General features: G+C 43.2%; 1 protein-coding gene across 2 annotated transcripts; it reads right to left on the bottom strand.

Annotated features, from left to right (window-relative positions):
* Positions 1 to 6182: 6182 nt before the first annotated feature.
* LOC123354257 (cyclin-dependent kinase inhibitor 1-like) lies at positions 6183 to 27898 on the bottom strand. Of its 2 annotated transcripts, none has more exons than XM_044996100.1 (3): positions 27637 to 27898; positions 21012 to 21454; positions 6183 to 11208 (listed from the first exon to the last, which is right to left on the bottom strand). In XM_044996100.1, coding segments are annotated over exons 1-3 (513 nt in total). In that variant the 5' UTR covers positions 27639 to 27898; the 3' UTR covers positions 6183 to 11140. The 2 variants fall into 2 exon arrangements, with proteins under 2 accessions (XP_044852035.1, XP_044852043.1); XM_044996108.1 differs by lacking the exon at positions 6183 to 11208 and adding an exon at positions 15357 to 15479.
* Between the last annotated feature and the right edge of the window lie 77 nt (positions 27899 to 27975).

Genomic DNA, 27975 nt, shown 5'->3' on the forward strand with positions numbered 1-27975 from the left:
TTCCTACAGGAAAACAAAAACTATTTCCATTATGGCCACAGTTCAGGCGTCCCTTTAAAAATGATTACATAGGGGAAGTGCTAATGAGCCATGCGCAGGGGTTACATTCTCTTTTCCATTCATGTGTCAGTTTTGTTAGCTTGCAATCGGGGGCAAATCAGTGATCCATGACTGAGCACATCAGAAAGGTATGATGTAATGTCCCCTGCACTAAATCCGCCCTTCACATGGGCTGCAAAGCCCAATAGCATCGAGTTAATCATTGACATGAAAGAGTAGGTTTCATCATCGACATTGGGAGGGGGTGGGGAGAAGAGAAACTTATATCCAGTAAACTGAAGTGGTGGAAACTTTTTCTTTGTGTTGTGTAGCCACTCATTCCTGATGTGACACTTGGGGTCGTTGGGAAAGGCACTGAGGAATTCTATGCCAGTTTCATATTTGAAGGGGATGTTTTATGGCTCCTCCCCACCACTATTCTAATCTCTATTACATATCTACAGACAAAACAGCTACTTGGCATTGTGTTGCGGATGTCTGTAACTTTTGCCAGGATGCTGAAAAGAGGCCAAGAACTTGGGTGGAGCCAGGAGCCAGAAGGTCATCTGGGGTTACTGCTATTTGTTAGAGACAAATAATGTCATGAATATACTAAGCCCCTTTCCGTGCACTGATTTTTTTTTCAATGCACTTAATAGTCATGTTTTGTTCAGTGGGCTGATGCTGTGTGTATATATATATATATGCAAAACAAAGCACTCCACTCATTTGCACCTAGCATGAAACTCTTAGGTCAATTGTGCTGAAGAAAAAAAAGTAAAGTCTTCATTGCAAAGGTTTGATTTCTGAGAACAAGAATTTGGTTCTTGGTAGTTTATTTTCTTTTAGGCACTGCATGAAACTCCCAGTAGATTTCATTATTGTTCCCTTAGGGGAGAAGTTACAAAATATGAAAGTGAACTGACGTAAATAGAACCACTGAAAAATTCCTTCTGGAACAACAAACTTATAGCTGGATCCTATGACTTTTGCACGCAGGTAGTCTTTACTCATATGAGTAAAGGTGATGGAATCAATGGGACTGTTCTGATGAGTGGTTGCATGACTCGAGTAAAGGTTACAGGACTGGGTGGCTAAGATGCAGAAGCTACCCAATGCCACTATATTTTTTAAAAAATATTTCATTTGGGGGTTGTAACAGTATTGAATGGGCAGGATAACATATGATAGATTTAGTCACATTTTTAGACATCTAAAAGCTCAGGTTAATATTACAGATTCAATAATGTTAAAAAACCCCAATAAAATGTATTTTACATATAATCAATTTATTTTCTGAGCAGTCTAGGTCATACCCCCTCCTCTCCCATGTAAAAATGTTTCATCAAATTAAACGGAGGCATCTAATGATTTGGTATCACAGGAAATCCACTGCATTCTTTTCTTACAGTGGCGGTAAAGAAGTGGCAAGGGGCGTAGCCTGCTGAACATGTGGAGCCCAAGGATCTATGGGACAATCTCTGCTGCACCAGCAGCATGGCTCAGTCGTGTCAGGTTGCCACTAGTTCCCCCACTGTGGTTGTAGGCGTGAGCCCCCTCCAGTAGTATTCAGAGGCTTGTCTACTCTAGCAAACTTTGCAGCTGCAGTCTGGAGCAGCAATAGTGGAAGTTGTGCTGTTAGTGGCTGCCTGGTGGTGGGGGAAGCCAACCTGGTAGCAGCCTTTCCTGGCTATTTGACCCTCAGCCCAACATTTTTGTGATTAATATGGTTTTTGCTCTGTTGTGTGAAGTGTCCTGAAAAGACTACAGGAAAATTATGAGTAATAAAAGCAATCAAGTTGGAAAGATTTGTGGAAAAGTAAAAGGGCTAATCCTGATTTGCGGCAGGCAAGTTAAAAATCTCCTGCAGTGCATCACATCAGCCCTCCTACATAACAGCACAATGTTGCCACTTCATTGTTTAGCATGGCTGAAAGAAAAGAGACAGGACAAATTGTACAACCACAAGTATTCAAACAATGCTCTTAATCTAAGTGAAGAAATGTGCTCTGTTGGCTTGGTAAAAGATTTATAGCTCTTTAAAGTATAATATTGCCCTATCCCAGCAAAAGACGTGCTGGTGGAGGAAAGAGCTTGACACAACTAGCATGTGGCTTAATTAGGGTTGCCAACTTTCTAATAGCAGAAAAGCGAACACTCTTGCCCCGCCCATTCTCCAAGGCCCCGCTCTTGCTCTCTCCATCCCCCCCTCCCTCCCTCGCTCACTCTCCCCCACCCTCACTCACTAGTTCATTTTCACTGGGTTGGGACAGGGGGTTGGGCTGCAGGAGGGGTGAGGGCTCTGGCTGGAAGTGATGGCTCTGGGGTGGGGCCAGGGATGAGGGGAGGAGGTTCCAGGCTGTGGCTGAGGGGTTAGGAGTGCGGGAGGGGGCTCTGGGCTGGGGCAGGGGGTTGGGGTGTGGGCTCTGGGATGGAGTTTGAGTGCAGGAGTGGGCTCCGGGCTGGGACAGGAGTTTGGGGGGCAGGGTGTGGGCTCCAGGAGGGAGTTTGGGTATGGAAGAGGGCTCAGGGGGTTGGGGTGCAGCAGGGGGGACAGGTGCAGCAGGGGGAGGGGTGCAGGCTCCAGGTGATGCTTACCTCTGGTGGCTCCCCAGAAGCAGTGACATGTCCCTCTGACTTAGGCAGAGGCACATTGAGGCAGCATTGTGCGCTCCCCCCCCCACGCGCAGACGCCACCCCCGCAGCTCCCATTGGCTGCAGTTCCTGGCCAATGGGAGCTGTGGAGCCAGTGCTCAGGGTGGGGGCAGTGCACAGATCCCCCATGGCTGCCCCTATGCCTAGGAGTTGAACATGCCAGTAGCTTCCTGGGAGCCACGCAGAGCCAGGTAGGGAGCCTGCCTGTGTGGCCAACCAGCCTTTTAACTGCCCGGTCAGGGCTGCTGACCGGAGCCGCTATGATCCCTTTTCGACTGGGTGTTCCGGTCAAAAACCAGACACCTGGCAACCCTAGGCTTAATGTAGCTGTGTTGTAGTATTTATTAATATAGACTCATAGACTCTAAGGTCAGAAGGGACCATTATGATCATCTAGTCTGACCTCCTGCACAATGCAGGCCACAGAATCCTACCCATCCACTTCTATAACAAACCCCTAACCTATGTCTGAGTTATTGAAGTCTTCAAATTGTGGTTTGAAGACCTCAAGCTGCAGAGAATCCACTGCACTTGGTTTAGATAAACATCTGCTCAGAAGCAAGAGAATACCAAAGCGTTTGTTTGTTTGTGAAATCTTTACATGGTGATTGTCATGGTATCTTTATATATATATAAAGGCCATTGTGATTATTTGAGAGGACAGGGGAAGCACACAGAACTGGATTTTTGCAGATTATAGATACAGGTGTATCTATACAAACAGGTGTATCTATACAAACATTAAAAAGGCATTTAGCTGAATAGTGCCCTTAGTTGTGACGCTGTAGCTAACATAAGGGAAACCAGTTTCCTAGATTCTTTAATCCTCAAAGTGCTACAAACACAGCCCAGATCCTCAAAGGTATTTAGGTACCTAACTTCCAATGATTTCAATAGGAGTTAGGCAATGAAATACCTTTGAGGATCTAGGCCTATTCTTTCTTAGTGCTCCTTAGTAGGGCACCAGCACCAAGGAAAATCATTTTTCACTCCCTTACCCACTTCTACCCCTTCTTTCCCCCTTCCTCAAAAACAAAAAGACCCTTCCATCTATCCTAGCCCCCTGCCAAAAGATTGTCTGTGATGCTGGGGTCCAATAGTGCCAGTGTCAAAAATGGCCACTTTTCAACAAGTTGGATAAATTCATAAATACTGATTTGATCATTTGGGATTTAGCTGGCGCCTCTCATCCAGATGAATTCCGAAGTGCCTTTTGGTGTGTTTACACTACAAAAAAAGACCACTGGTAGCAAGTCTTGGAGACCAGGTCCAACTGACTCAGGGACAATGACCTATGGGTCAAAAACTAGCAGTGTAGACACTGGGGCTCAGGCCGGATCCTGGGGTCTGAAACCCACCTTTTCAGAGTCAGTTGACCTGGGCTCTGAGACTCACTGCTGCAGCTCATTTTTTGCAGTGAAGGCGTCTCCTTACAAACATGACTTGATTTAATAACATGTTTAAACCTCTAAAAATTACCAAAAAAAGTATTCTGTATAAAATAATGTAGTGATTTTAGGGTCTGGTATTTCTGGATTTTCCAGGATTAGAAGCAAGTACTATGTATCCCAGCAGGAAGTTGGAAGTTTCCTTTTTCCAGTGATATAGGTCACTCCTTTCTAACCCTGAAGTTCTCAATCTGCCATTGATCCAGGACTACATACTATCTTTGACTTCTGGCCAATGTAATTTTAGGGGAGAAATTTCAGATTTGTGCAGGGTAGGGAGATGAAGAAGGATATATTTACTTAGCAGGCATATATGTGTGTGTGTGTGTGTGTGTGTGTGTGTGTGTGTGTGTGTGCGCGTGTGTGCGTGTCTTCTTTTTTTTCACATTGGCAGCTGTTTGAAACTGCTCAGAGGAGATGTTTTAATGGGCAGAGTGCAGGTGACTGCCATCAAAGGCAATACACTTGGCTCTGCTATTTACCCACACTACTTTGTGAGAGGAAGAATGGTTTGGGCCAAGATTTTCAAAAGCCGAAGCCTAAAGTTAGGCTCCTAAACCATGTTTAGGTAACTGCCTGATTTTCAAAAGTGCTGTCTGCCCAGTAGCTCCCACTGACCTATAGGCAATATAGTAATAATTAATAAGCATGTGTGTGCATATAATATAAAATGTGAATCATTTCATTTGGTATTGAAGTGCAGCCACTTCTGGGGTAAAACATGACAGATGCTTAATATGTCACTACAGCTCTCTGCAGCAGTTTAGGGCAGGAAGTGAAAAATGTCATAGACAAATGAAACCACAGGGAAGATTTAATCAGGTGAGATTAAGGTGACCAGACAGTAAATGTGAAAAATCGGGATGGGGGTGGGGGGTAATAGGAGCCTATATAAGAAAAAGCCCCCAAAATTGGCACTGTCCCTATAAAATCGGGACATCTGGTCACCCTAGGTGAGATATAACTACCAGTGTTGGAATCTGTGCAGGACCCAGGGGCTAGCGCTCCAGCCTTTGTAAATTTGAATTAATTTGAATTTAACACCTGATGGTAGTGTTTCATGCCAGGGGTAACTGGAGGATCACTGACACCATTAGAAAGGCAGCGGTTCCTCAGCAAAAACATATCTGCGAAGAGGAAAGAAAAATGGGCTTCTGATTCACTTTTGATTCACTATTTGCACCCCCAGGTAAGGTGACCAGATAGCAAGTGTGAAAAATCAGGATGGGGGTGGGGGGTAATAGGTGCCTATATTATATAAGAATAAGCTCCAAATATCGAGACTATCCCTATAAAATTGGGACATCTGGTCACCCAAGCCATAGGCGGCTATTCTTTTGGGAGTGGGAGGGGGAGAGCGGCAGGGCTGAGTCCCCAGTCTACGTGCAGGCCACTGCCTGCTGCATGTGTGTGTCAGTTCCCACTCTCCAGTGCATACTGTGTGGGAGCTTGCTGGCTCTATCCCAGCCCAGTGACGAGTGGAGGCAGGGGAGGGCTTGGAGAGCTAGCCTGCCCTACACTCTCCCTGCAGCAGCAGCACCTGTCCTGTGAGGCTGGGCCTGGCTTCCCTCTCTGGCCCATGAACTCTTGCTGTTTGGAGGAGCCTCTCACGGAGTCATGTGATGCCCATGCCCATGCACAGGTGGGGCCCTTACTCTATGAGTCCGTCCTGATCCTGCTGGACATGGGCCGTTACTGGCCAAGCTGGGCTTACACGCAGTGGTGGGGTGGCAAGACAGAGACAGATTGAGGGCGGAGGGACTAAACCCCCTCTAGCAATAGCCACTCGGCACCTATGTTTGTGATGTTTCAGTGGGAAAATATGGAAAGACCCACTGGAGAGACAAAGTCCATTTTTCTGTATTCTAGATTAGCTGAGTTTAAATGACCCCAAATGCCGTGCCGATATTTTGTTCGTGTCAGTGCTGCATTGTGAAAGCAGAATGGTATTGGGGGGAAAGTGGATGGAATCCAAATCAGAGTCGTGAAGAAACAAAAAAAAAGTGCCTGAAAAGAGGACAACTCAGTCTCGTTTGCTGTAAAAAAACACAAGAAATGAACCAGTTTTTATTTATGATATTGCAAATATCCACAGTTGACAACCAAACACTTCACACATCAACACTCTTACATTGAAATCCATTGAACCTACAGTATTACAACATTCCAAGCAAAGCAAAATTAATACCTGAAAGAAAGTACCTTGTATAACATAAACCCTCTGAATTTCAGAATGAACTTTGTTGACCCATTAGATTTGCCATTTGAATGGAGAAAATCCACTTTTCTCACAGCAGTTCACAAGCTTTGGAATAAATAAGTCCCTCCACCCACCCATTAATAAAGATCCAAAAGCTAATGGTAGAGTATAGGTGTCTACTGTAACTCATCCATAGGTTCTCCAGAAAAACAATACTGACCTCCAGAAGGGTCCCTATGATAGTTTGCAGAGAAGTTGTAGAAGAAAGCTCTATTTGTTCTAGCCTGAAAATAACGGAAAGCATCTAGTGTCACTTTTCCTGGCTATCTTGCTGATGTGGCCCCATTTCCTCAATTGCTGCCAAAGGACTTGAATGAAATGATCTATACCTGAGAGAGGGAGCTCAGAGGGATTAGCTGTCTATTTATTAACAGGTGGAGGTTAAAACAATTAAATATCATGGATTCCTGATGCAGTTCCCCCTCTGCTGTGTAATCAGAAGTACATTTAAGATAGCTTGAAACAGTGCTGCTACCACCTCTTTAATGCCCAATTTATGTCAGTTCCAGAACACAGCACCTTGCGTCTCCTTATGAAAAAGTGCTACTTGGGGATTTGATTGTTGGTCTGTGTCATACACCCAGGCAGCCAATCAAAGTCAATGGTCAGCAAATATGCCTCAAACAGCTTCATTACTGTATTATATTTAGTTCACTCAGAGCACTGTATACTTAAATGGAACTAAACATATACTAAAGCTACAGTATACTGCTTAACTTCAAGTGGGTCTGCCTCCTTTCCCATACATTTAAAGATTGGGAATGTTTTGGGCCCATTTAATTATTTTATTTTTTGCTGCTAGCTATTATTATTAGGCATTACTACTGAAATGTCTCTGTAAAGAAAATTCTAAATTGTGTTTGACAGGAAAGTGCAATTTACAAGATAAAAGGGGAAAAAAAGATGTTGACTCCATGTTTCCTTGTTAAAATACCTCTCCATCAGAATGTTAACTATTGAATAAAAGAAGATTTCAAATGGTTTGTTCTCTATTCCATACATGACAAACCTCAGCAACCAATCAGAGGCCTGTTGTCATTCTCAGCAGTAGGGCTAATAGCTGTAGGGCTGCTATTGCAGTACCCATACGAATTTGTGTACAGAGAGAGGAGGCAGCTTATGTATGCAGTTGATTAGATGCTTGTCATCAACTTCTGGTCTGTAGTAACACAAGGCACTAGTGCAAAATACCTCTGGCCAGGTCCTCAGCTGGTATAAACTCCATCACAGTTCAGTGATCTACAAGAATTCACACTAGCTGAGCATCTGGTCCTATATTACTTAGTATCAGGACATCCTAACTGCACCCACCATGGAGTGGAGCAGTAAGAAAATAAAACTTTTTCTTTCTGTACACTGTACCCTCATTTACAATATTGTGTAATTAAGAAACTTTAAAAATATATATAGATATCAAGCCAGAAGATATCCCTGCATCTTGCCAGCAGATTTTTTTTTATTAACTGTAACATTCTGAGCTAATATTCACAATCATAACTGGCAGAGATGTTAGAAATTTGGATGGGCTAAATTCTAACCTGCAGCCTCACACCTTGACAAGCTCAATCCCTGACAAGTTATCATAATTTTCCTCTAAAAGAGGTATCCCTTTTCCCCTGTAAGAAAACAAGGCAACATCATGGTAACCTTGCGCATGACAGATGTATAGGCTTTTTTTTGTGCAGCTCCTGTCATACTGATCAGAAAATAAGGCTGCTTAGCACATCACTATAAAACAAGAAGGTACACAGTGTCGTTGGTCTGATTTTAAAAACACACAAACACACAGAAAACATAAGGTTGTGCAATTTTTTTTTCAAATCAGAAAATCACACACTTAAAAAAATAGATTTGTCTTAATCATCACCAAAAGTAAGAAAACGTACTATTTCCCAGCATGCCATCTCTATTGTAACAGGATTGCTGAGCACACAAACACACACACTGAGTTAACTCACAATATTTTCCATTTGGAGTCTCATCCTGATTCCAATGTGCAAAACTCCCATTGATTTCAGTAGGAGCAGGATTGGGCCCTTTGTTTCCGTGGTTCCCAAGTCAAAGACTAAAAAAGAGAAATAATTTCTCCTGACTCTCTCACTTGCCTGGAGTTGAAAATATAGACCCTGCAACCAGGGGTGCTGGAACAATTTGTATAGTGGGGGTGCTGAGAGCCACTGAATCAAACTGTAAACCCTGTATATGGTAGAAACCACTTCAAGCCAGGGGGTGCAGCAACACCCCCTGTACTCCTAGTTTCAGCACCTATGCCTGCAACATGCTGAGAGCCCGTAGTTCAGCACATAAAGTAACAGGCTTGATTCACTGCCTTTTCTCATTAAAATTGGGTATATTTTGGTAGCTTTAATGAACTGTTGTTTACATCTAAACATCACTGCTCCTATGGAAAAATAATCATCCTGTCTTGGTGTTGCATGTAATATCTGTGTGAACATGTATAAACTGGATCCCATGTGTATAGCATACACAAATATGTATATACCCAGACAAAATCTACTGTACAAGACTTCGTATATTTAGATTTTAGGCAAAAAAGCAGTTCTCAATCATTGTGTAATTTCTAAAATGCCCAAATCACAGCGGTCTTTCCAAACTCGTTTGTGAAACACAGCAGCTTACTCAAGTCCATATGAACAAGAATAATGTAGCATGTATATTTTGTAGGTTTCTCTTTACATTTTACACATTGGATGCCAAAAGCCATAAAACCCAATTATCCAAATTGGTGGGTGGAGTGGAGAAGGGAAATAGAAAGGAAGCGTGTGTGGTACAAAAATGCCTAGAAATAATAATCCATGCAATGCCAAGAGGGATGGATGAGCTAGTGCTATTAAACCTTTTCTCTTCTTGTACAAAAATCCTAAATAGTAATGGAAACACCATGATGGGGGCTTAAAAAATAAAAATAAAAAAAATGGGCTAAATTCATAAAAGGATTTAGGTGCTTAACTGCCACTTTAGGTACCTAAATCCCAGAATCAGGCAACAATAGGATTCACAAATACCATCCCAGTCCCAGCTGCCACCAAATCCTGTAGGTGCCTAAACTCACTCCGCACCTACATTTTAGCAGTAAATATTCCCTAGACACCTATGGCTCTTCCTCTGAGCATGCACACTGCAGCCCCACGCCAGACATCCAGATACTTAACCCCAGAGTGATGCATGAACCAAGGAAAGATAGGAGTTCCTCTGCCTAACTTTCCTGCAGGGCATAATCTGGTAAGCATCTTCAGAGCTTGCCTAACGGACTGGGCCCTTATACACGAGCATACACAAAATGGCTGGAGGTGAGCAAAGAGGAGGCCCTCCCTCCAATGTTTTAGCCCTGTGGTTAGGATGCTTATACCTGGGATGTGGGAACCCCCAGTTCTAGTCCCACCTTCACTTATGGGGGGGAAGAGTTTTGAACTGGGACCTACCACCTCTGAGTGCCCAAACCACTGGGCTCAAAGTTATGTGGGTGGTTTTCCCCCGACCCCCCAACATCTTGGTAAAGCAGTGTAGATAACCCCAAGAGAGGGTTTGCACCTGAGAATCACAAGCTAAATGAGGTACCTCCCTGCAGCCCAGACTTCAACACCCATCTCACTGACAGGGGTGGGGCTTAGCACCCCCTCCCCTCTAATTTTGGCATCTCCCAATGGCTAGCATGGGCAAGGAACTGCCAAGCCTGCTGGCTTTTGTGAATCCAATTCTGAGGCACCTATCTCCCTCCATTCACTGTACAGGGAGCCTAGGCACTGAACTTAGGCTTTGTGAATCTAGCCCAATGTCTCCATAGTAACCTGCATTACAAAACACTGTGCCAACAGGGCAAATATTGCTCTCATTTTCACACACGCATTGGCCTCAATGGAGTTGCACAGGTGAAAATGAAGGCTATATTTGCCCCAGCAGATATAGGGAATGGTTTTAACATAAGATCCCTGATTTCATGGGTGCAAATTTGCAGACATACATTTACAACAGTCACATGTTAACACCGTGATTTTTGAACACAGTCAAGTAGACAGACACATAGGACCAAATTCTCTGCTGATGTAAATGGGCAAAACTCTGCTGAAGTAACTTCAGCTGTATCCATTTACAGCAGCAGAGAATTTGCCACATAAATACCATCATTTATGTCCACAAATAGTTGTGGGTACAAAAGTGTCATCACAATTTTGCACCTTAAAAATCGTAGGCTGGGTTGGGAACTTTTTTAAAAAAATCAGATCTGTAGAGTTTAGCTGGTGAAGCTTATTGATTGGATAAGCCATCACCCTTAGAAATAGGGAACAAGCTGTACATTAAAGATGTAAAATATACAAAATCGGAAACATCATATGGTCTTGATCATATTTGGACTTGTTCAAACATAGCAGTACATTTGTACAGCTGTTTAACCTTATGTTCACTGCTTTCTCATATGCAGTATTCTTTTAAACGCACGTGGTTAAGTTGCTGCTATTAGCCAATTCCAGTAACATTTCCAAATTTGCTTACCAACACCTTTAAGGCCAGTGACCCTTAGCAAAGGGGCTTCCAGTTTAACCTCATTCCAATGTGAGTTTTGTTGTGTTTATAAGACTCTCCATCAGTTCTTTCATGAATATATCAATCCATGTGATGCCCTCAAGCATTTGTAGCCTGCACACACAATTTCTGAATGTCAAATAAACTTGGCAGCTCTTTATAACATCTCTAGTGCAGATCAATCCTGTGTTTCATTTCAGAAAGCCAAATTCTTTGCAGCAGCTTGAGTGTTAGTTTTGACTTGCTTCTTAGCTGAGTAGTAATCTGTAGAATAGCAAACAAACAGAATTAGAAACTGCTGAAGTGGTGAATGATGTTTTAAAGAAATGTCAGGTAGGCTTCTCTAAGGCCCACGAGGGAACAAAACTAATACCTTTAGTATGTTCCATATAAAGCTGTGTAATACCAAACAAACAAAGGAAATGTGCTGGCTTTTATTCAGCATAGATCAAACGACTTTGGACTCTCTTATATAAGCTGAGCAATGTGACATTTTACTCTCTGACTTTTAGATCCAGTACAGTAGTGTTTTCTGGTCAGAAATAGTTGTTTTTCAGTGCTCTTTTGCCACCATAAAAAAGATCTGCAGTTTAGAATAACATCAGAAGAATTATAATTATGCTGAACTTTACTAATAACATTCTACTTATTACATCAAATAAGAACTCTAGGAAGACTGCATATAACCTTGCAATAACACCAAATTATTATTCATTCTGTACTCAGAGAGTAAGGGCTGTAATTATGGGGAAAATACTCTGTATTCTTTATCCATAGCAAAGTGATTTAATTTCTGCTTCAAGTGCAAAACTCAACCTAACAACAGAACCATGACCTGCTTTCCATAATTTGTGGAAACACTAAGCAGTGATTTTTTTTCTAACACAGAAAAAAGGTAGTTAACAGGACAAATTTAGCTGAAATTAAATTGAAAGTTTACTCACATTTACAGGTAGGGATCCGCATCCTCAGCTGGTGTAAACTGGCTCCATTGACTTTAATAGAGCTATTCCAATTTACACCAGCTGAGGATCTGGCCCTCATGATGTTTTAACTTCACTTTCTCACATAACCAAAATGGCAATGTATGCAGCAAATATTCATGGAGTCCTAGCAGCTTACGATTGTATTCATTTCTACAGAGAATGCTACTGGCAGAGGACACTCCCTGGAATTCTATAGGTTTTCACAGCCAAGTTATGCAAAGACAATCCTGCATCCAATTCCATTAAGTTCTGTTGGTTGATATATGATGAGGATAATATGTATAATGGTGACCCAAATTAATACCACATATTGTTGGGAGTCTGAGCAGCTAATTTATGAGGGAAAAAAGGCCTGCAAATGTCACATGAAGTTCTTGGTGGGGAGTAAAGGGAGAGGAGTAACAATAATAAGTGGGATATCTGAGCTCTCATAAAGTATAATCCTCACAACTGTTAATTCTTCTAGTTATGAGACTTTATATATATATATACTGTCCTCCAGTTTGTACTAGGGAGGAGAGATATATTGTGGATTATACTTGGTGGGTCAAATTCATAAGTGACTTCATTGGCGTTATCCTCACTTTCATCAATGGTGAATTTTAGCAAGGGTAAAATTTTCAAAGGCATCTAAGTAATTTAGGAGCCCAAGTTCCATTTTCAAAAGGGACTTGTGCATGTAGGAGCCAAAGTCTTGATGGAAGTCAGTGGGACTAAGGCTTCTTAGGACCAGATCCTCAAATGAATTTAAGTGCCCAACTTACATTGATTTCAATGGAAGTTAGGGACCTAATGCCTTTGAAGATCTGGGCTCTAAGTGCCTAAGGGTATGTCTATACTAGAAATGCTACAGCGGCACAGTTGCACTGCTGTAGTGAAGGGGTTCTTCCATTGCTGTAATAAATTCACCTCCTTCGGAGGCGGTAGCTAGGTCAATGAAAGAACTCTTCATTAACCTCGTGGTGATGACACTGGGGCTTAGGTCGGCTTAAATTCATCTTTCGGGGGATTAATTTTCACACCCCTGAGTGATGTAGCTAGCTCAACCTAACTTTGTAGTGTAGACCAGTCACTTTTGAAAATTTTACCCAGTATCTTGAAACCAGTAATCCAGTAGATGGACCTAACCTCACTCCCTGTGTAGACACAGCTGAGTCAGCAGAAAAGTTCTTCCATCAACCTAGCTACTGCCACTCAAGGGAGGTGGCTTAAACCTTTCCATCCCTGTAGAAAGCATCTACACTATGGCACTCCTGTGGCATAACTGCAGTGCTGCTGTAGCACCCGTAGTGTAGACATGACCAAAGTCAAGTCCACAGTGCTCTGAAAACAAAAGGATGAGAGCTGGCATGTGAAAGTGGGAGGCTGATGCTGCATGGAAAATGTCTTTCCTTCCCTTGGCTCCTTCTCTAGCTCTGGCCGCTGATGCATCTTGAAATCCGGCTTACAAAAAAGACAGCTCACTTCAGTTCCTGGAAAAGGCCAGAATAAAGCCTAGCTGTATTTTAAATCTGCAGCTGTGAAGCCCTCTCATGGAATCAGAACAGAGGCTGGATCTGATGGTATGCATGTGTCAAATGAGCTGGGAATATGGCAAAACTGCATTTTTACTGGTTAATTAACTCTCCCTGCCCAAGGAGTCAGATACAGTGAGAAAGCTTCAGCTCCTCCCATTCTGGTGGCTCCAGTGTCCACAGAACCCATGTTGGTTTTGAAGACTTTGATATTTATTTAACCAGACCACTGCTGTCTTTTATAGTGTAAATTAAATGCACCATTGCAGGACCTTAATGCAAAGCATTACTGAGTTCTGCTTGACTAAATGAGATAGCAGATACCTGTGTTCAAAACCCGTCTAAAGTTTAGTACATGCTCTCTGGGATTACAGAGGTTGGGAGTGTGGCACAGAGAGTGGTTTTGGCCCCTGGGGGTAGGCATCACTCTAGATGACTAATCCAGCTGTCACACTGATTAGTTGCGTCTTGTTCCAGAGGGAGCAGAGTACAGATCTTCAGATCTTGATGGGAGATTTTGATGTACTGTGGAGGCGGTGATATGGAGGATAAATGGGTGTTTATGAGAGAAAGAGAGAGAGAGAGAGAAATGGAACAAGCTCAAAGCCCCACCAAAATAGGCAGAATATACTGATAGATCAGTTTCATTGCATCCAGAATTCTTGGGGGACCAATTTCTAAACAACAAGTTTTCCCTTGTAAAAACAAATATGGGAAAGTGTTAAGCTGTGCAACTTGCTGTTTTGGTTTCCACATCCCCTGTTGAAATGTTTGTTTACCAGGGCAAACAGAATGGAAGAAAATATCCCTTGGAAATATTTGCATAATTTGCTCTTACACTGCTAGACAGAGATTTGCAACTGAATGGTGATACCCTCCAACACACTGAAGCCTGAATCATGCCCGTGTACTCCTACAGTTATATTATACTGTTAATTAGTTAATGCCTGCAAAGTGCTTTGGAGTTGAAAAGTGCATTAAGTATCTCTGTCCTGTGCTCTAGTGTAGGATTGTCCTCTCATCACTAAGATGTAGTCCATTCTTGAACCTCTCTAATGATGGTGACTCATAGATTCCAAGGCCAGAAGGGACCATTGTAATCATCTAATCTGACTATTGAACTTCCCCCAAATAATCCATAGAGCATATTTTTTGTAGAAAAAACGTCCAACCTTGATTTAAAAATTGCAAATGATGGAGACTACACCACGGCCCTTGGTAAGTAGTTCCAATGGTTAATTAATCTCACTGTCAAAAAATGTACACCTTATTTCCAATCCGAATTTGTGTAGCTTCAACATCCAGCGATTGGATCATGTTAGATTTGTCTGTGCTAGATTGAAGATCCCATTATCAGAATTTGTTCCCCAAGTAGCTACTTTTAGACTGTAATCAAGTCATCCCTTAACCTTCTCTTTGTTAAGCTAAATAGGTTTTGTTCCTCGAGTCTATCACTACAAGGCATGTTTTCTAATACTTTAATCAACCTTGTGGCTGTTCTCTGAACCCTCTTCAATTTATCAACATCCTTTTTGAATTGTGGACACAACTGGATGCAGTATTCCAGCAACGGTCACACCAGTGCCAAATAGAGAGGTAAAATAACCTCTCTATTGCTACTCGAGATTCCTCTGTTTATGGATCCAAGCATCACATTAGCCCTGCTGTCATGTTCAGCTAAATATTTACCATGCAACTGAATGGTGATACCTAAATCTTTTTCAGAGTCGCTGTTTCCCAGGATACAGTTCCCCACCCTGTAAATATGGCCTATATTCTTTGTTCCTAGACATACACATTTACATTTGGCTGTATTAAAACACATATTGTTTGCTTGCACCCAGCTTATGCCATAGCCTCTCCTGGCAAATTAGTCTATTGTCTGATCTGCATCACTATTCAAAAGAAGTTTCCTAATGTCTTAGTTTAATTATCCTTTTTGACAATTTCAGGCTGGTACTTCTCATTAGGCTCCCCTTCTCCATATAGGCTAGAAAGAATCCTGTTGTTCAGGAGTCCAGGACAACCAAAATCCCTGTGTGGATAAATGAAATATAATCAGGATAAGATATTCAAAATTGCTCAGCACTCACAATTAGGGCAGATTTTTAAAAGATCTCAGCTGCCATTTATCTATAAACATAAGTGGCGAGATTTTCAGCATGCTGCGTAGCATGCTGGGTGCTGAGCACTTTTTAACAACCTGGCGATAAGTGTCACACTAGAAGTGGCTGGGTGCTGAGTACTTTTGAAAATTTTGCCCTGGTGTCGGTGCCAAAGGCTATGTCTACACTGCGGCTGGGAGGTGCGATTCTCAGCGCAGGCAGAGAGATTTGCACTAGATCTGCTCAAGCTAACATGCTGAAAATAGTAGTGTTGACGTTGTGGCATGGCTGGTGGCTTGGGTTAGCTGCCTAAGCTCAGACACAGAGAGTTGAGTGGTCTTGCACTTGGGTGGGTAACCCAAGCCACTGCCATGCAAAAGCGTCCTCATTGCTATTTAGGAGTCTAGCTTGATCCCAGTGTAGAAATATACCCTAAATGTGATCTGAGCTCCTTTGAAAATCTGTGTCTAGTTACGGGTGCTGAGCACTTCAAAAGCTGGCCCTTTCTGCCTTCCTGCCTGGTTTAAGACTGGTCTGCTCTTACAATTCCTGGATGCATTCACTCAGTATCCTATCCAAACTGAAGTTAGCATGTGTGACGTTATGACTGTGATATAATATCTCATTGAAAGATGACAGGGCCAGAAAGAGTTAATTAACTCACAAACTAACCTGACCCATGGGTGAACCTTAAGGACTGGTTAGGAAAATATGTAAATGAACAGAGCTTTGAAATGCAAGTCTGCATTGTTAGAGGTAGAAGGGGAGATGTTTGCTCAGGTCTTGTGATGTCAGCAAACAAGTCTTGTCTATTGCTATAGTTTTAATTCAAAGATCAAAAAAGGGAATATTAACATTTATAATGATACTTGTGTGAAATAGTATTATTGTCTATGTATCTCTTTGAAGGTTGTGCTAACCTGTATCTGAACTGTTTAATGGATAAATTACTCTGTGCTAATTGCCAGGATGTTTGGGAGAAGGAGTTAAGCCTATTGTTTTCTCAGGCCGAAAGGCTGCTGGAAATGTATAAGAAGCCTGGGACACGATCCTTCTTCATCTCAGATCTGCTTTGGGTTTCAAGAGGGGGAAACCTTAAGCCATAAGGATTGAGATCCCCAGTCATTGACTGGAGCCACCCTGAATATGGACATTGAACTAGAACCTATGGACTGTTTCTACAAGGACTTTTGGCAACTACAAGCTTATCTCTGCTGTGTATCTGAATCTCAAGAATTGAATTCAAGTCTGTCTGTAGATTAATCTTTTAACCAACACTCTCTCTCTTTTCTTTTTAAAATAAATTTTAGCTTGGTTAATAAGAATTGGCTATAGCGTGTATTTTGGGTAAGATCTAAATTATAATTGAACCTGGGTATGTGGCTGATCCTTTGGGATTGGAAGAACCTTTTCTTTTATATGATGAAGTAAGATTCTTAGGAATCATCATCATATCTGACAGGTGTGTCTGGACGGAGGCCTGAGGCTGGGCACTTTAAGGGAACTGCATGGTTTGGACTTCTAAGTGACCAGTAAGGTACTGTAGAAGCTGTTTCGTGCTGGTTGGTAAATCTAAGTATTGGAATAACCACCAGCATTTGGGGTTTGTCTGCCCTGTTTGGTTTGCAGTTCACCCTAATTGAGTGACCTCAGCTGGCTCCCACGGGCAGCACCGTCACAGTGGCGTAGTCGTGCAAGGATCCACAGAACCAGGTCAATTAAACTTTGGGTCAGAACCCCGCGCTATCCAAATTGGAATTTTGGTATTGAGAGTTTAGTTGGTTAAGGATCAGTGACCATGAGCCAGAGAGCAACAGCAGAAGCAATGAATCTGCAAGCCCTGATGGAGAGCCTGCAGTTTGAACATGAGCAAAAACTGGCAGAAATTCGAATGAAAGAGAAGCAAGCCTTGGCCCAGCTGGAGGAAGAGGCTGCTGAGAGAAAGAAAGAGGCTGCTGAGAGAGAAGAAAAAGCTCGTAAGGGGCGTCTGGAGCTGCTGGCTGCTGAGGAAAAAGCTCAACAGAGGCAACAGGAGCTGGAACAGGAGACCCAGAAGATGCAACAAGAAACTGCCAGACTTCGGCTCCAAGTCAAAAAAGCAATGGAAGAACAGCAGAATCTGTATCCTCTTAAAAGTCCAGTTTATAACTATGTTGATATGTGGTATTACTCTGGGCAGTTTTCTGTGTTTAACCAGTTTTGCTATGGCTATGCAGAGGGGGATTCTAACCTGGTGGGAAATAGCTGTTTGTTTGTGCAAGAAAGCAGTGTGTCTGTAAATGGAGTTTCTGAAAGTCTGTCCGATGTCTTAGAAGTAAATCTGGAGTTAGATCAGGAGCAGAAAGATCTCATTGGTGAGGAGAATATTTCTCAGGAGCAGATTAAAGTAAATGGTCAGGTTAAAGCCCTAACTGAGGAAGAAGAGGGTAGATCTGTAATGGGTAAATTGTTGGCTAGTGCAGCTTGTAAAAGTGAACCTGAAATGGGTAACTGTGATTTGCTGGAAGTAGCTCAGTGTAGTGAAAAAAGCAGCAGCTTACCTGTTGGGAGTGGCAATGTGCCTGGTAGGGAAAGTTTGAAGGAGCCTAGGCAGCCTTGTGAGCTGATGGCTTTATCTGGTCAGCAGTTTGGAAAGGCAAGGATAGTGGAAAATGAGTGTCCCTATCCCTTACCTGTTTCCTGTGTGGAGAATTGTGACAGTGAAGGGAAGGTGCCTGTGTCTGTCAGGGGTATTGACTTGCCTATGGAGGAAGTTACCCCAATCTCCAAGCAGTTGTCTGTGAACAGCCCTGTGTGCTGGAACAAGGGAAATGACATCCCAAGCTGTGTGTCTGGTGGAGGAGAATATGTCTCCAGCTCTTCTGTGTCTGTGGAGCAGACAGAAGGTGCCTTTCAGCCTGTGTAAATTTGTTGTTATTGCTGATGGTAATGTTTGTAACTAATGTGTTGCTATTACCAAGAAATGTAAAAATGTACAATGTGCCTAATCTTATGGTAAATCCCTTGAACATGTTAAAAGTAATGCATAAGAACCCACTTTATGTTAAAAGGCCTTGTTATACTAATGTTTCACTGTTAGTGCCTATAAACAGTCTTGGAACTTTTCATAGGAGAAAAGACATTCCAGACCTAATGTGCTGTGTTAAAAGGGAAACTGAGGCACACTACCATATTGCTTGCATGGCTAAATGCAAAGATTCCTGTACAATGAACAACATTAATATCTACATTGGTTTAATGTTAATTGGGTTCCAGGCATTTGCCAAAGCTTGTATAAATAAAATAGCTAGTTTCTTTAGCTCTTGGCAAGATCACATGAAACATACAGGAACCCTGCTGCAAGAGCAGATCCAATCCACTATTGTTCTAACCAAGTTTTACCTTAAGTTCATAAAAAAATTCAATCATGTTATTGAACATGAGTTGGGTAAACCATTTCTGTTATACAGTGACATGGCTTCTAACCCAATACAAGCTGTAATAAAACAAAACCCAGGATGGGGAGCTTTTGGGATGCAGTCAGTGATGTTTGTGTCATCCCTTCCTGCATCAATTTTGCGTTGGGGGTGTGACGTTATGACTGTGATATAATATCTCATTGAAAGATGACAGGGCCAGAAAGAGTTAATTAACTCACAAACTAACCTGACCCATGGGTGAACCTTAAGGACTGGTTAGGAAAATATGTAAATGAACAGAGCTTTGAAATGCAAGTCTGCATTGTTAGAGGTAGAAGGGGAGATGTTTGCTCAGGTCTTGTGATGTCAGCAAACAAGTCTTGTCTATTGCTATAGTTTTAATTCAAAGATCAAAAAAGGGAATATTAACATTTATAATGATACTTGAGTGAAATAGTATTATTGTCTATGTATCTCTTTGAAGGTTGTGCTAACCTGTATCTGAACTGTTTAATGGATAAATTACTCTGTGCTAATTGCCAGGATGTTTGGGAGAAGGAGTTAAGCCTATTGTTTTCTCAGGCCGAAAAGCTGCTGGAAATGTATAAGAAGCCTGGGACACGATCCTTCTTCATCTCAGATCTGCTTTGGGTTTCAAGAGGGGGAAACCTTAAGCCATAAGGATTGAGATCCCCAGTCATTGACTGGAGCCACCCTGAATATGGACATTGGACTAGAACCTATGGACTGTTTCTACAAGGACTTTTGGCAACTACAAGCTCATCTCTGCTGTGTATCTGAACCTCAAGAATTGAATTCAAGTCTGTCTGTAGATTAATCCTTTAACCAACACTCTCTCTCTTTTCTTTTTTAATAAATTTTAGCTTAGTTAATAAGAATTGACTATAGCGTGTACTTTGGGTAAGATTTAAGTTATAATTGGACCTGGGTATGTGGCTGATCCTTTGGGATTGGAAGAACCTTTTCTTTTATATGATGAAGTAAGATTCTTAGGAATCATCATCATATCTGACAGGTGTGTCTGGACGGAGGCCTGAGGCTGGGCACTTTAAGGGAACTGCATGGTTTGAACTTCTAAGTGACCAGTAAGGTACTGTAGAAGCTGTTTTGTGCTGGTTGGTAAATCTAAGTATTGGAATAACCACCAGCATTTGGGGTTTGTCTGCCCTGTTTGGTTTGCAGTTCACCCTAATTGAGTGACCTCAGCTGGCTCCCACGGGCAGCACCGTCACAGCATGAAAACTAGCAACTTTCTCTGGTTCCTGTTCCTCCTCCCCTGGTTCTGCTTGGCCCACTGTGTCTCAGACAGCACTTTGGGAAGAGCACACATGGCTAACTATGCAGATCTGTGAAAAGAATTGGGGAAAGTCATACTGTCTTGCTGGACAATCCAACTTGAGATCTAGGCTGCCCTTGGACAAGTCATATTAACTATTCTTCATCGCCCCCCTCCCTTTAGTTGCCTAGTCTCTCCCACCTATACTAAGGCCACGTCTGCTGTGCCATTCTAGTACCACAGTGTAGATGCTTCCTTCACAGATAGAAGAGGGGTTTTCCATCAGTGTAGTTAATCCACCTTTCTGAGAGATGGTAGTTCGGTTGATGGAACAATTGATCTGACCATGTCTACTCTGGGGCTTAGTTCGACCTAATTATGGTGTTCAGGATGCAAAAGTTTACACAGCCCTGAGCACTGTAGCTAGGTCAATCTAATTTTTTAATGTAGACCAGGCCTAAGTTTGACAGAGCAACTATACCCTTATTTGGCTTGATTTTCAGACTTCTGAGCATTCACAAATCCCACAGATGCCCATGGGAGCTGCAGGTGCACAGCCCTTTTGAAAATCAGCCTAATTGTCTCATATGTAAACTGCACATGATAAGATCCCTTAATCTGTCTGCATCAGGAATGCCATCTGATTTATTTGAAGTGTTTTTTGTATAAGACAAGGCTAGTTACAGGCCTATCAGGATTAAATTCCTGTGAAGCTCTCAGAGCTAGTTCTGACCCACTGAACAGCATAGAGTACAAATCTCACACACCTGTCAAGGATGTCTGTCTTCGTTTCTTCCCTGCTTGGCTCTTCTTGCCTGACATTTTCTTGGCAACTTTGGGGTTCTCAGTCAGTGTCACTGTGGCAAAGTGGTGAGTCTTGACCTCCTTGACTATACCCTGGTTCAAGGGCGTCAAAGGCTTGCGAGCCTCACTCACCACACAACTGTGGTAAAAGGCCGGGACATCGTGGCTCTGTAGTTCTTCCCACTGCAGGAGCCCCTCAGCTGGCATGTCTCGTAAGAAGTCAAAGTTCCACTTCTGCTGGGCTCCCTCCATGCTGCTGCGCAGCATGTGCTGGAAGTCCTGCTGCAGCTGCTCATGGTCCACAGGGCCGAAGAGGTTCCTTCGTACACGGTTTGCCTTCAATGGTCTCCACTCCATTTGCTCTCCAACCCGCCGCTCACCAACGAGCGTACAGAGCAACGATTCCCTGCCAGAGATAGAAAGATCATCAGACACATCAGGCATCATATGCTGTATGGGGGATGTAGCAAGTGTTAGGGTGTTTCTGATCCTCTTACAGGAAATGTTGGGAAACTGTTTGGGAAAACTTCTGCCAATCTCCAGTCTTCATGGAAAACTCTCATTGACTTCAGTGGACTATGTTGACTGGAGCCTCAGCCAATGTTGTATTTGCTGTGGAGGGGGAGGAGGCTTTCTCCCTCTCTTTTTTGTGAGGGGCTTCATGTAGAACTAGTGAGGGGGTTGGCTTGTTCATCATGGAGACTGAGGCTTTGTCTTCACTGCTAAAAAAGCTGCATTTTTTACTTCAGGGTAACTAACAACTGTGAGCTATCCTGAGGTAAAGACGGTGAAAACCAGGCACTTTAGTTTTAAACTCACCAAGGTTGGCCCTATACCCCTCCCTGGGGTTGACCTCACCAGTTTACTGCATGGTAAAACTAAAGTGTCTTGTCTTCACTGTGTTTCTACCTCAGTATAGTTCAAGTGTGTTACTTACTCTGAGGTAAAAGCACAGCTTTACTAGCAGTAAACACGATGTCCCTGAGGAACAATGGAAAGTTGACCCCAAGCTTCTGGGGGCAGGGACTGTCTTTTTGTTCTGTGTTTGTACACCTAACACAATGGGATCCTGGCCCATGACTGGGGCTGCTAGGTAATAGTAATAATAATACATAACAACAGAGTGGACAACAATACAGAGGGAGAACAGAAGACACACTGGAGAGGATGGGATAAAAACATCCCAATATAAGTAGAGGGGATAAAAAAAAGAAAGCTTAGGATGGGGAGGAATGACAAAGCCAGTGATTTCATTTTAACGGGGATACTGTTCTGATTCACTCTTTGCGTTAGCCAAACTGTTAGCTGAAAGAAACTCAAAAATATAACCCTTTTCCTGAAATTTTTTGTTCTCCCTTCTAGAATAAAGTGGGGAGAGGGAAAGGCTGTTTTCCATCTACAGATAAAAATAAAAGCAAAACACCGCCTTTGTCTCTCTAAGGGCAAATCCTATCTCAGTGTTGGTGAGTGCGGAGGGCTTGCCACACAGCAGTTCCTACTGTGCGGGAGAGGAGGGATATGATTTGTGGAAGCTGCTCAGGGGCATGCATCCCCTGCATTATGGTCATCTACTCTGACCTCTTGCATTACACAGGGCATAGAACCTCACCCAGTAATTCCTGTATCAAATCCATAACTTCTGGTTAAGCCTAGAGCGTACCTTTTAGAAAGATATCCAATTTCTTTCTCTACATGGATCATTGTTCTGCCATGGAGATGGAGGCAGAGGCAGCACAGAGGCTAATGCGGCCTTAGGGATGCATTAACATCCAGCCACAGAGTGGATCTGGCTGCTGCCGCTCTGAAATCTGGAGGATATAGAGAGTAGGACACTGAGAGAGGGTAAGTGATTTGTCCAAAGCTGGGCACACAATCAGTGCAGAGCCAGAGGACAAAATAGTTCCAGACTCCCACCTCCTCAGTCCACTACTAGCCCCTGGTGCTTCTGTATGTGAAAATATCTAGTATAGAAACAAAATATTATTGTCTCTAAAAATTATGGTTTTCATTTATTTTTTCTTTTGTGAGCTATCACTGAGCCCTCAGAAGCAGCTGCAAATACAGCAACAAAAATAAACCTCTAGGTGGTGTCCAAAATCTCAAAAGGCAATTTCACTTTCCCTAGCCGTGCTGGTTGTCACTATAGCTAATAATCATCACACTGCTGCTCTGTCCCTTTTCTGTCTGGTGCCAAACTTCCAGCCGTTTAAACTAAGTTTACTCAAAGGTGATCTATCAACATTAGGAAAAGACAGGTAGTGAGTGCACTGCAGGAAATAATCTTTTGCATTAGAAACTTTTCTCATCTGAACTGTAAGTTGGCTTTGTGCTATATTTCGCAAAGACAAAATATGGCATTTCTAAAACATTTTTGACCTTTGGTAATAGCATTATTTAATCTCTTAAATAACATTAATTAGAGAAGACTCTGTCTCGCCCATGTCTATGATTATAGGAACAAAGGAGTAGCTCTACCACATGGGAGTAGCGGTCTAGTCAGCCCAATATCCTATCTCTGAGCTGTAATTTCAGGTCGGGTAGATGTACGTGAGCTAGCTTTGATGGAGCTAGCATGCTAAAAATAACAGTGTAGCCATGGTGGTATGGGCGACAAGAGGGTCTAGCTGCCTGAATGCATACTTAGGATCTCGGACAAGATTGTAATTGGAGTGGCTACAGTGTAGACAGACCCTGGGAGTGCCACAGCACGAGCCTTGGGAGCCTGCGCCTGCAGACCCAGGCTCTGAGACTTGCTGCTGTGGGCTGTGTAGACTTACCCAGAGCAGCCGACACCAGCTGCTTCAGAAGAAGTGGGTAATTCTAGAATAACCTTTCCCTAGGGAAAGTTTCTTCCTACTGCCTTCATTCATACCTTGAATCAAGAGGGGTCATACCTTTGCCAAACTTGTGGCATATTTGATTGCTGTAGATGTTTTCATTGTTCATATAAATATCTAGAGTGGAATCCGGGCCCTATTGAAGTCAATGGGAACTTTATCATTGATTTGAATAGAACTAGGATTTCACCCCTAAAGTTTCTCTAGAAATCTGCTAAGCCTTGGATGTGAGAGGTGCATTGTGGCAATGAGTTCCACATGTTAATTCTGCATGTAAAACTCTGTGTGTTACAAACCTGCAAAAACAAAATAATCTGAAATACCTTCTACATACAACATATTTAGCACCTTGATCTTTGTGGTCAGTACGCTTCAGTCTCTCGTGACCACTGATTTTTGTGAGTTGCAGTAACAACCGGTGGACCTGTCCTCTCATTACTGGAAGTTTTTCAATCAAGTGTGGATGTTTGTCTAAAAGTTATGTTCAAGTTCAGACAGGAATTAATGCGGGGAAGTCCAATTGCTGTGTTATACTGAATGTTGGACTAGATAAACACAGTGGTCCCTTCTGATCTTAAAAATCTATGAATCTACCCTCATTCATGCATTGTCTTTACTCACACAAGTAGCTCCGTTGATGTCAGCCTGAATAAGTAAGTGTTGAAGAACAAGGCTCTGCATTAGTGGTGGCCATTTGTAACTTCCCTCTGGTTATATATCAACTAGAATGGGTCAACATTTAATTCATATTTCCATTAACATTCTTCTTTTTGCCTCGAAATTTTGATGGAACATTTTGTCAAAATTTTGAATTTCAAAATAGTTCAACCAGCTCTTATCAATAGTCAAATCATTGAAATAATTTTTTGGGGGGAAAAAAGTTTGGATGGAATATTAAAATTCTCATCGTTACAGAGAACTGTTCCCTCAGTATAATAATGGCATGTGTGCGTGTTTCATTTAAAATTCTAGTTGGAAAGTCCAATTTTCTCAGATACGCAACATGCCTATTAGGTAATGTGGTCTACTGCACAGAACACTGAATTGGACCTCAAGAGTCTTGGGTTCTAGTTCTGACTTTGCTGTGTCTCAGTTTCCCCATCTGTAAAATGGGATAAATATACTAACCTCTTTTGAAAAGGACTTTGAGAACGGATGATGAAAAGTGCTCTATAAGAGCTACGTAAATCATTATTATTACAGTGGGTGGCTGCCTCTTTTTACCTTTTCCAGAGGAATACAAAGGCATAACCACCTTCACTAATTTCAAATTACTCTGACCTCTTCTCCTTTCTCCCTAGTTTTTGCCTAGTGCCTGCCATGCCTCCTCAGCAAAGGCACGTGCACCACAGTCCGTCCTTGAATGGCTCACCCCTTGCACAGATTCAAGACAGCAGGGAGGGGGCTGGGTGTGAGTTATTTTCCATATCCTCAGACACTAGGTAAGGGAACGGCTGACTTCTCCAAGAACAGCTGAACGGATCTCCCACAGCCGCCAGTGCTGGGGAATGAACGAGTCACGTATTCCGGGCAAGCGTTTCCAGTTGCAATCGCTCTGCTGTTCACACGGTTCCCATCAACAGAGGCATCAGGTTCCCCCAGCACCCCTTGAGCTGCGGCCCCCGGGGACCCTTTACTTCTGTGTCAAAGAAATGAGACACTGTCCCTGTTCCTTGCCTACACTTTCTCAGGGAGGAGCACTTGACACGACCCTGTATGGCTGCAGAATGTAGGGGAAATCTATGGGAAATCTTAGGCAGACTTTACGGGAAATGTAACCTACATCCTTGCTACTAGTCAGCCCCCTTAGAAGGAAGAGAATCATAGGGATGGATCTGGATTTTTGTAGCACCCTCTTCCAGCTCACCTGCCCACCCAGGGGAAAGTCCATAGCTAGAGGGAACCAAATGTAATATCCTGTTGGACTTTTGGCTCCTTGCACACAGACAAGTACAAATACGCACCTGATTGCACACAAATATATTCTATATTTGCTCTGGGAAGTCAAAAAGGCAATTAACTCTCCTGCCTTTGTTAAGCTAACAAGCCATATCTTTCTCTCCCACCTACAGACTTTACATGGGGCGATTAAGGAGAAGACAAATGATAAGGACAAATATAAATGATAAGGAGTCTGGTCAGCAACTTTGCAAAGACTCCCCCCCCCCCACGAGTTAGCACTGGGGAATAGGAGCGCCCTGGGTGTACTGGTATTTCGCCAGACCCTTCGATACACCTGCGATTCGGAATGAAAAATAAAACCAATTCCCCACCAAATGCTACCGGGGAAGATGCAATGCGACTGTAACTAGTTACAGTCGCTACCACTGCTACGATTACTGTCGGTGCTACATTTCTACATTTTGTGAAGTCATTGTAAAAGAAAAACAAAAACAACACAGCAGAAAAAAAACCCAGCCCCGCCCGCCCCAAAACAAATAAAACACTTACTAAATTATAACCACAATCGGAACAATAAACCCCGAGGTTGCTTCTCCCCCACTAAAAAGCAAACCAACCGTGTTTGCTTCGCTGCATGCTCGCTGGGAATGCCCCGGACACCTGAATGAAAGCTCTGACGCGGGATTCTCAAACAGTCTGGGATCCGTGTCGAAACGCGCCACTTTTGCCCGGGAGGCTGCAGGGGAGTGGGGGGATATTCCCAGGACATCAAGCCTAGAACATCATCGGGCGCGCCCGATTTGTAAACAAATCACAAATGTACTTTGATTCTTTCCGTTAGACTTCAGTTACCCCCCGCAAACATCAATCAGCCTGGGCACATTAAGAGGTAACGAATATTTACACGGGAAAGACACTCCTAGTAGCAAAGGAGGGCGGGAGGGAACGGGACCGGTGGCAGGAGGGAATAATAATAATCAATTAATTAGTGGGACAGATCCTGATCTCAGTTACTCCAGGGTCATTCCACGAGGGAATTCCACTCTAGTCCGTGGCGATCCTCTGGAGTGACACCTCACACGAGCGATCAGCACGTGGTTCCGCATTAAGTCTAGCTGCAAAGCAATCCGTCCAATCTCGTTCTGGGCAGCGCGGTTACACACTTATTCACCCCACTTTACTGCTCCCACAGCGGGGCGGAAGGGTCAGACCCGGGAGAGGACTGCCTGCTGACGAGGGGTTAGTTTGGGGTTTTGATTCAGGTGTGTTTGTGTTTCCTTAAGGGACAAACACTGAAAAGAGGGTAGGATTTTCCCCTGGGAATATTCAAATTTTCCACGTGAGGCCAGATTTGAGCGCCCATTTCCCTCCGCCGCCTCCTCCATCCAGGCCCTATGGTTGCCTTAGACTTCACTCCAGCGACATCTCCAGTCCCAGGCAGTGTAACAGACCGCTCATCCCTTCATAGTCCCCGCCACCAGCACATACACGCACGCCGGAAAGGCTTTAAACAGCGTAAGATGGAGCGGAGAGAAAATCAGGTCAATCATGAACAGAAACCAGATGCTCTAAAAGTGTCATTCAACAAGTGAAACTAGGGTCTGTATGTGCGTCTCCCAAGTTTAGTTAAGCAGGGTCCTTTCCCCAGTCCTGGGAATTGGAATTTGGACTCAGGCTGAGACTGAAATAATCAGAGGATGCAGTCAGTGCTGTATGGGGAATTATTATTATTAGCAGCAGAAATTATTAATCTGCTCAAGAAGGGAACCCTGGGGCTATACGCACGGTAACAGCAGTTCGCTTCTATAAACCTTTTGCGTTAGTCAGTTTCAAAGAGACGATCACTCACATGTAGGGGCTCTCGCTGCTTGTCACGTTTGCCTCTCCCACAAGGGATTGCTCGCTTTTCCCGCACGGATCTGGGGCGCAGCTGCCCCGATGTGGAGAATGATGGCACTTGTCACTTCCAGACTTCTCAGAAGAGTCTTGCTGACATCCAGATGTTTGGTTTCCCCTCCCTCACCACCTATCAAAGGCTCCCCAGCAACAGGGAATGACTGAGAGGAGATTTATCCTTCTGCTGTGTGCTGATGGCTGCAGAATGGACAGATTCCGTCGTGTACTGCTGCTCGCTTCTTCACAGTGTTTCTCCCCTCCACCTCCACCTCCCCCCGCCCTCCCTGCCTCA

The sequence above is a fragment of the Mauremys mutica genome, chromosome 1 (assembly GCF_020497125.1).
Source record: "Mauremys mutica isolate MM-2020 ecotype Southern chromosome 1, ASM2049712v1, whole genome shotgun sequence".
Taxonomy (NCBI): Eukaryota; Metazoa; Chordata; order Testudines; family Geoemydidae; genus Mauremys; species Mauremys mutica.